At 39.4% G+C, this 9061-nt stretch overlaps 1 protein-coding gene across 1 annotated transcript; it reads left to right on the top strand.

The window, feature by feature from the left end:
• The first annotated feature begins 638 nt into the window (after positions 1 to 638).
• LOC148998744 (uncharacterized) lies at positions 639 to 8803 on the top strand. Its single transcript, XM_089141749.1, has 11 exons — positions 639 to 1027; positions 1782 to 1903; positions 2722 to 3166; positions 3269 to 3384; positions 3637 to 4414; positions 4794 to 5258; positions 5368 to 5556; positions 5694 to 5921; positions 6840 to 7188; positions 7283 to 7466; positions 8020 to 8803. The coding sequence occupies exons 1-11, from the start codon at positions 812 to 814 to the stop codon at positions 8507 to 8509; spliced, it is 3582 nt and encodes a 1193-aa protein (XP_088997875.1). The 5' UTR covers positions 639 to 811; the 3' UTR covers positions 8510 to 8803.
• Positions 8804 to 9061: the final 258 nt, after the last annotated feature.

The following is a 9061-nucleotide window of genomic DNA, read 5'->3' as shown; positions in this document are numbered from 1 at the left end:
ATGGCTAGTGTTTTATCCTCAGATTATTAGAGAATTTACGAAATCACCCTCCAAAGGCGTGAACTGGACTCCTGAAGACAACTGGTGAGAAGCGTCTTTTGCTTATATAAGGATAGCTTAAACTTGTGGTTTTAGTCAAGTTTACTACACCTGGGTTGGGTTGAAGTATGTCCCAAGAAAAACAAACCCAAACATGTTTGCCCAAAAATCAATTTATTCTCAAAAGAAAAAAAAAGAAAAAGAAAAAGAAAAAAAGAAAAAAAAGATATAATTTCTTTAAAATTTTTAATGAAGCCTAACAAGAAAACTAATTGAGACTATCGGTAGTAATAGGAGGTCTTTACCAAAAAAAAAAAAAAAGGTAGTAATAGGAGGTATAATTTATAAATTGGATAAAACAGAAATATTAATATTAGTAGGTAACCCAAGTTGCACTGAAAATTTTTCAAAGAAAAAAAAGGAAAAGAAAGAAAATAGGAAGGGCATTGCGGTAAAAAATGAAAAGAGCTGGAAAAGCAAAGCATCAAAGGGAAAATAGAAAGAGGAGCGTTGCAGTAGGCGTAACTGGCAACGTTTTAGGCAAGTCATGGGCTCGCTGCTTCATCTCTCTCTCTCTCTCTCTCTCTCGCGTCTGTACGTCATTTTTGTATTCATGAATTGTGAATGGTGTGAATAAATATATATAGACAAAGAAGCGTTGCTTTTCTTCGTTTGGGGTTGGTTGCTTGCTTTTCTTTCTCTGTTTCTTTCTTTTTATCGTCTCTTCGTCTTCGTTCTCGTCTTTGGGGGTTTGGACAGAAGAGGATCATCGATGAGTGCTGGAGTAGAGATGACGGAATCGGAAAAGGTTGTTGTTGTTGCACCGGTTGCGTTGGAATTTCCGGTGAATGATTCAGGAGAAGCTTCTTCTTCATCTTCACCACCGAAGTTGCCGAAGAGGCTTAGGCAACGTCTTCTGGAATCTAAGGGTTCATCCACCGCCGAAGAGATTGAAACCAAGCTTAAAGAAGCCGAACGCCGTAGACAGGTACTTTTCCCCCCCGTCTCTCTTTGGTTCTCTTCTGTTCTGCACCTTAATTAGATTTTTCTCTTTTGTTTTTCATAATTAAAGTTCTATTCCTTTTTGCCTTTTTGGTAATCCTTGTGAAATTGGGTTTATCTGAAATGTTTTCTAGCTTTCTCTTGGCTTAAGCATTTTAGTAGCGAGTCTTGAAGCTTGCTTCTTTGTTCTATTTTCTTGCTTGATGAGTAAAATTTTAGTTTTCTTCTTTGTTTCTACGTTTTTTCTTGTTAATTTGTCTGCCTTCCTCATCCAATCTTTCTTTCTTTTTTGGTGGGTTTAATTTTGCTCCTTTGTTCATCACAAGAATTTCAGTTGATGGAATTTTGTTTGCTCGCTTTATTTGTTCATGTGATGCCATCATGCGTTTCTGATTATATTCTTACGATTTCTAACTTAGAAAACCGAAAAACCTCGGTGGTTTTCTGGGTTTGAGTCTTTGATCCGCCTTACTATCATTACTTTTGTTTACTAATTTTTAAAATATGCCTTTTGGTTTTTCGGCCAAGATGATTCAGAGGTTCTCCATACGCGAGTGGAACTTACACTTGCCCACTAACCCTTTGTTTCCTCTTCAGTCCAACAAAAATTGAAATCCAGCAGCTACTTCTTAATGTCAATTTCCGGAGGTTTTTTTTGTTTGTTTGTCCCCTGGTAGAGTAGAAGTTTGTAAAGCGTGAACTCAACTAACTTTTTCTCACTTTCTTCCCTTGGAGTGCAGCAATTCCATGAATGGTTGTCAAGCAAAGCTAGACCAAAGCCAAGGAGTCCTTCTTGGTCTTCTCAAGAAGAAGATCTGGGTCACCGTCTTGAAGCTAAACTCTATGCTGCTGAACAGAAAAGGTATTATTTGGATTTCAAAGTGTTGACCTTTTTAGCTTGGTTTTCTAGTGTTGGAAAATTGATATTGATGCAAATAGTTGTATCCAGATTTATTTGTGTCTTATCTGTGGATTTGCTTGACTTTCATTTTGAAACCAAAATCATTATAGTTTCAATTATAATTCTTACTTTATATTCTCCAATGATGTACTTTGATTTTTCGGTCAGTTGTTGGGACTAAGAAATTCTAATGATATGTGGTATCTCTTTCTAACCTCTCTTCCCGATCATACTATTACCACTATTTTGTGTTTGAGCCTTTGAGGCATCTGAAGTTTGCTGCTTCCTCTAGTGATATTCGACTTTCACAATGTTCTTGCCTATGACAAGTCTTTTTGCCTTGACTATTTTGTATTCCAGAGTTGCATACTCTCCCTCCCAGATGGCCCTTTATTATTAGGCTATGGGTTCTGTTGTGGATTAACCACCAGTCCTTTTTACTATCTTTTGAAATCAATCTTTTTATATTGTAGTGGTTCGCCACAATGACGTTGTAGGGGGATAAAAACTTCTTCCTCACACTAATTGCTATATGCAGAGTGGCATTAACTACATAGGGACAACATGGTCAGGGTAGGAGAAAGTGAACAATAAAAAAAAACATGTGAGAGAACAGAATGCTGGTCTCATGGGAAACCTTTTTAAGTTTATATGACCATTTTCTATTAGCCCATAACGTAGGCTATGGATTGTGGATTTCTAATCATCATTAAGTGCATCGATGTGGTTGGGGGATGTGGTACTTCGTAAAACTTACTACCTTATGCATGGATTAACAGGCTGAGCATTCTCGCAAAGGCACAGATGCGCCTAGCAAGGTTGGACAAGTTGCGGCAAGCTGCTAAAACAGGAGTTAAAATGCGTTTTGAGAAGGAACGTGAGGAGCTTGGGACGAAAGTGGAGTCACGTGTTCAGCAGGCAGAGGCAAATCGGATGCTTATTCTGAAGGCTCACAGGCAGAAGAGGGCCTTGGCAAAGGAGAGGACAGCTCAATCGTTGTTGCGAAGGATGGTTCAGGAGAGCAAATACAAGGAGCGTGTCCGTACCACAATTTCCCAAAAGCGTGCTGCTGCCGAGAAGAAGCGGTTAGGATTGTTGGAAGCAGAAAAAACAAGGGCACGCGCAAGGGTTCTGCTGGTGCGGAAGGTAGCCAAGTCTGTGTATCAAGAGCGAGAGATTGAGAGACGTAAATTACAGGATAAGTTGGAAAAGCGTCTCCAAAGGGTATATTTTTTAGTACAATCAAATTTATCTTTAAATTCAACTTAAATTTTGGGAAGGAATGTGTCAGTCCCGAGTTTCTCAAAGAAATTTGATGATGAACAGGCCAAGAGACAGAGGGCTGAGTATCTGAGCCAGAGAGGAAACCTTCATGCTTCTGTCAGTGTCAATTTGAATAAAATGCACAGGCACGGGGATTTACTTTCAAGAAAATTGGCTAGGTATGCAAGTCGTAGCCAATCTGAGTTTAGCAAGTAAAGACATCAGCATCAATCTGGTCTCACTCATTTTTCTTCTTGCAAGAGAATAACCATATCTCTCTTCTTCCAAAAGAATTTAAGTGCCAACTAGATTAGTGTGAATTGTCTAGCTGCATGCCAGATTATGTTTACTTTACTGTTGTTTCAGTTCATGATTTTTTGGAGTTGATGGTGGAGTTGTTTATAATATTTTTTCTCTTGTTGTAAATTCAGGTGCTGGAGGCGATTTGTGAGGCTGAGGAAAACTACGTTTTCTTTGGCAAAAGCATTTGAAGGCTTAGAGATCAATGAGATTTCTGTTCAATCAATGCCATTTGAGCAACTGGCTCTCAAGATTGAATCATCTGCAAATCTTCAGACTGTGAAAGCTTTGCTTGATCGACTGGAGAGCCGATATGCTATCTCACATGCTATTACAGCTGTAAGTGGTCACAGCTTGGATAACATTGATCACCTCCTTAAACGTGTGGCTTCTCCAAGCCGTAGGGGCACACCTGGTAATTCGTCCAGAAGAAGAACATCAAAGAAAGCAGAATCTGCTGTTGCAGCACAAAATCAAGTTAAATTGTCAAGGTATCCAGTTAGGGTGGTGCTTTGTGCTTACATGATTTTGAGTCATCCAGATGCAGTTTTCAGTGGGCAGGGTGAGCGTGAGATTTCTCTCACCACATCTGCAGGAAATTTCATTAGGGAGTTTGAATTGTTACTTAAGATTATATTAGATGGTCATGCACCATCTGCTAATGAGGAGTCATCCACCACATTGCCAAAGGAGCGGACGTTTAGATCTCGGCTTGCTGCTTTTGATGCAGCATGGTGCTCATACCTATATTGCTTTGTGGTTTGGAAGGCTAAGGATGCAATGTCACTTGTAGAGGATTTAGTGAGAGCTGCATGCCAACTTGAGCTCTCTATGATGCAGACATGCAAGATGTCTCCAGAAGGGAATGATGGTGGTCTTACTCATGACATGAAAGCTATTCAGAAACAGGTAATTCTTTGTTCACCTCATTGAGGCAGCCTTTAATTGTTTGCTTTTCTTCCCATGCATCGCCCCACAAACATACATACATGAAGGAAAAAAATAAAATAAAAGGAGGGGGGTGGGGAATGACACACTGCTGTTAATGGAAATTATCAATATGCGTTAGCAATAGTGTTCTGACAAGATGTTGGTCAAGTTAAGCGGTGATACCACAGTATCTCATCTTTTTAGTGATGATATCAATGCTTATCCCATGGATTGCTGTAATTATTGAATGGTTTTTTTCTTTTTCTTTTTTCCCTCCTTTGCTGTGAGAACTAATCATAGGCTAGTAATACAGAAATGGCTAACTCTGCCCCCATGACATTTTCTTTCCTATTGATAGGTGGCTGATGACCAGAAGCTTCTCAGAGAGAAAATACAACATCTAAGTGGTGAAACTGGGATTGAACGTATGGAATCTGCTCTGTCAGATACGAGATCTAGATTTTTTGAAGCGAAGGAAAATGGAAGTCCCCTAATGTCACAAATAGCACATATTTCTCCAAATCTTCCCAGCTCTTCGGTGTCTGCTGGTTCAGCTGGACATTCTTCAGCTTCTGGCTTAGATGAAAGTAGTAAGCCAGTTGAGGGTCATAGCCATGTTGTTCGCTCCTTGTTTCAGAATGATGCTTCTCCTCCTACCAAAGGTGTTAATGCTCCTTCCAGGAGTACGGATGGACTGTCTGCTGCTTCTACAGAAAATTGGATTTTGGAAAATGAACTACTCGTAAATGAAATGATCCATCAACAGCGTTATGCTTTTGCTGATACCTTGAATGTTGGCGATGTGGATCAGAGTGGTATTAAGGTAAGTTAGTTATTTAAATCATGAATATTCAAATCAAGTAATTGTTTTACTGTATGTATGGCTGGATAATTCATGGCTTCCGTTTGCTTCTGTCTTCTTGCTTGACCAGGCAAAGATAAAAGAAACAATGGAGAATGCATTTTGGGATGGTGTTGCAGAATCTATGAAACAGGATGAGCCTAACTATATGCGGGTGGTTGAGCTCGTGAAGGAAGTCAGGGATGAACTCTGCAAAATGGCTCCTCAGAGTTGGAAGCAGGAAATTCTTGAAGCTATTGATCTAGACTTTCTATCTGAGGTAGATTACCTTGTGCCGTGGATCTACAGACCACCATATGTCATGATGTACAGGCTCTAATAGAATTTAGTAACTGCGAGATGCCCAATCAAATTTACTAGTGATGGGCTAAATTAACTATTGATTTCTGTTTATAGGTGCTGAAGTTGGGAAGTCATGACACGGTTTATCTTGGAAAAATCCTGGAGTATGCATTGGTTACTCTGCAGAAGCTTTCTGCTCCAGCTGCTGAAGAAGAAATGAAGAAGACCCACAAGAAATTACTGAATGAGCTTGGTGAGATTGCACAAACTGCAGACAAATCAAATGTTTCATTTATCCTTGCGATAATCAAGGGTCTCCGCTTTGTTCTAGAACAGATTCAGGTTGGTTCTGTCCATGCTCCTCCCTTTCCTTGATGTTTTGCTGGAGAATAAGAAATTAAGTTGAATTGGCAACTAGAAATTGTTGAGTTATTCACCAACACAGAAGTTGCTGAACTTAGCTTTACTCTTTTGTAAGAAATTAAAATGCAACTTAGTTCATTCCTTATAATTAGAGACAAAGAATGTACTCTTGTTCAGCACATGTGGTCCAGGCCTCCAATACTGAGTGGATGTGTTACTTAATTTGATTGCCTTGCTATTTGCCTGCTGATGTTATGAATTATAGACCCAACAATGGGTAAATGCACAAAATTGACACTGAAAAATCTTTTATGCCTGAGTTACTTGGGTTGACCAAATCTTTCTATTAAGACTTTGCAGCGGACTGAAGCTGTTTGTTGATGTGCAAGAGAAACCATGTGGAAAGAAACACTCAAATATGGCATGTTGGGGGGGGGGGGGGGATTCCAAGGAGAAGGCTGGGTTGGGAGGTTTGGTTTGGATTGGTTATCCATTGAGCTCAAACATGTGAAGCAGGCATGAAAACATGTTGGATTGATACAGATATCTGGTTTAATGTGTTATGCTTGTGGAATATTGAAGGTTGAAATAAACAGAATTTCACATTCTCATCTTTAAGTTTCCCTTGTGGAGGATTCATGATCCGTTGAGTTTAAACATGTGAAGTAGGCGATGAGACCATTTTGGATTAATATGGGTCAGAGTTTAAAATGTGTTATGTTTTGGAGTGAAAAAAATTTCTCATTTTGATCTTTAAGATTCCGTTTTTGGCTCATCACCTATTATAAACTGTCTGTCATCACGTGTTGGTTAGATGATGTGCTTTTGTTAGATCTATTATCCAAAGTTGAATATTGTATTACTGCACTTTCTCAAAGCTTTGAGATTTTCTTGCAGGAACTAAAGCGGGAGATCACCAAAGCACGCATACAAATTATAGAACCACTCATCAAGGGGCCAGCTGGTTTTGAATACCTTAGAAAAGCTTTTTCAAACCATTATGGAGCACCCCTTGATGCATTGACCTCGTTACCGTGGACAGTCCAGTGGCTTTCATCGGTAAAGCCCGGCGGTGAGCAGGAGTGGGAAGAACACACTGATTCACTTTCAGCTTTGCCCGTCAGTCACACAAGTTCTTCTCAGGGTCTTCTCCCTTCTGCCACCCTGAGAACTGGTAGCAGTGTCCTTATTCCAGCAAGTAGAAGTGAAGTTGTTTCTTCACCTCCTACCTCAGCTAGTTTTTCTGGTATTATGTTTTTGTGTGTTCATGTGTATGTTTTCTCTAAAGCATAGTTTCTTTGACAGTATAAGCTTAATTGTTTTAATCTCTTGTTTACCAGGTAATCAACAGCCAGAATGCAAGGGAGAAAGGCTTGATTTGTTGGTGAGACTTGGCTTGTTGAAATTAGTTGGCAGGATAGAGGGGCTGAAGCTTGAGACTCTTCCAGAGACCCTTAAACTAAATTTCACAAGGCTAAGGGCTGTTCAGGCTCAACTGCAGAAGATCATTGTCATTGCAACCAGGTTTTTGTCCTCCCTTAATGCATGTTTGGCATTTGGTGCAGTAAGAATCATTTCAATAAATATTAATAAACACATTCACTTCTAAGTAGGTATATGTGTGCTGAAGTGATACCAAATGCAATGCTCAACTGTCTACAGATGTGGAGCTTGAATTTATTGTCACCTACCCATATTTAAGAGCTTTGGAAAAATAAATTACTAAGACTGTCTCTTTCTCTGTCTTTCACTATTAAATGACTGAAATCCTTGATCTCAATATGAGATCACAATCTTATATTTATAGAATATGACAGCAGTACAATATATGAAAAACAATACACATGTGCTACACTCTAACAATAGTGCTTCTGCGTGCATGTGGAGCATGCTAGCAAAGTACTTGTGATTGAGGACACAAAATGTGAGATTGTTAGCTGACCCCATTTAGTTGGGATAACACTGTTGAATTTTGATCCTAGAATTAGATTGGTGGTCTGTAGAATGAGTCAGCATATTCTTTTTTCTCTAAACTATTATAGTGAGTTTCCTGATTTGAGTTTATAATACCGTGCAGCATACTGGTACTCCGGCAAACTCTTTTGAGTGAGAACTCGAGGATCAGTCCTTCAGAAATGGATAATATAGTATCTGCATCTGTTAAACAGCTCTCTGAGCTCCTGGACCGTGTTGAAGATGTGGGTGTTGCTGAAATTATTGAAGTTATCAGCGTTATCCCAGAAGACAGCGACAGTGCCGTAAACGCAGAGAAGCTCCAAATGAGGAAAGAAGTCATGTCAAGCTTTTTGGCTAAGTCTCTGCAAGCTGGGGATGCAGTTTTTGCACGCATCTCTCACGTGGTTTACCTCGCAATTAGGGGTGTTGTGCTTGGAGGAAATGGTTCTCAGGGAAGGGAATTGGCACAAATTGCTCTCCGGCGGCTTGGAGCAGCGGCTGTTCTTACCGACAGAGTGATAGAGGTAGCAGAGAAGTTGATTGTGGTGGCTACTGTGTCGGTTAACGTTCATGGACCTTGGTATGCACATATTGTGGATAACATCAACTGATTTATGTAAGAAGGTTGGTATGTAAGAAATGATTGATTACTGTTTGTTTCTGTACATGGAAGTCTGTTTGGATTTTGTCTGAAGCCCGTTGCAAATATCTTCAGGGGAGAAGGCAATGTGATGTAAAGTGGATGAAAGTGTACAATGTGTCAATGGTCCATAAAACAGCAAAAATTTGTAAATAGCTTGTAGATTGAAATAAATGTCTTGCAGAGCCCTAACAGCGCCAGTAAAGTTTGGATTCAAAATTACAATAGCTGAACACCTTTGCACACTCAATTCAGGGAAGGGAACTGCACATGAAACCAACAAACAAGCCTCATGGCTATGGATGCCTCTAAAGCTATTTTGATTTTAGGATTCAGTCTATTTTGATGGTAGGATGGTCAAGATTTTGATTTATTAACTAATGTAGATCTTTCAACTGAGATCTTTCAACTGATCAGAAAGATATTACAAAAAACTCATTCATAACTTTATAGAGAAAATCTCGAATCTCACAATGATGTAAGAAGAGAACATACGGACACATTTATAGATTTCAATCAAGTC

The sequence above is a fragment of the Hakea prostrata genome, unplaced genomic scaffold (genome assembly GCF_041222555.1).
Source record: "Hakea prostrata isolate BN-2017 unplaced genomic scaffold, UWA_Hpros_2 contig_161, whole genome shotgun sequence".
Taxonomy (NCBI): Eukaryota; Viridiplantae; Streptophyta; class Magnoliopsida; order Proteales; family Proteaceae; genus Hakea; species Hakea prostrata.
This window is presented reverse-complemented; position numbering and strand designations above follow the sequence as displayed.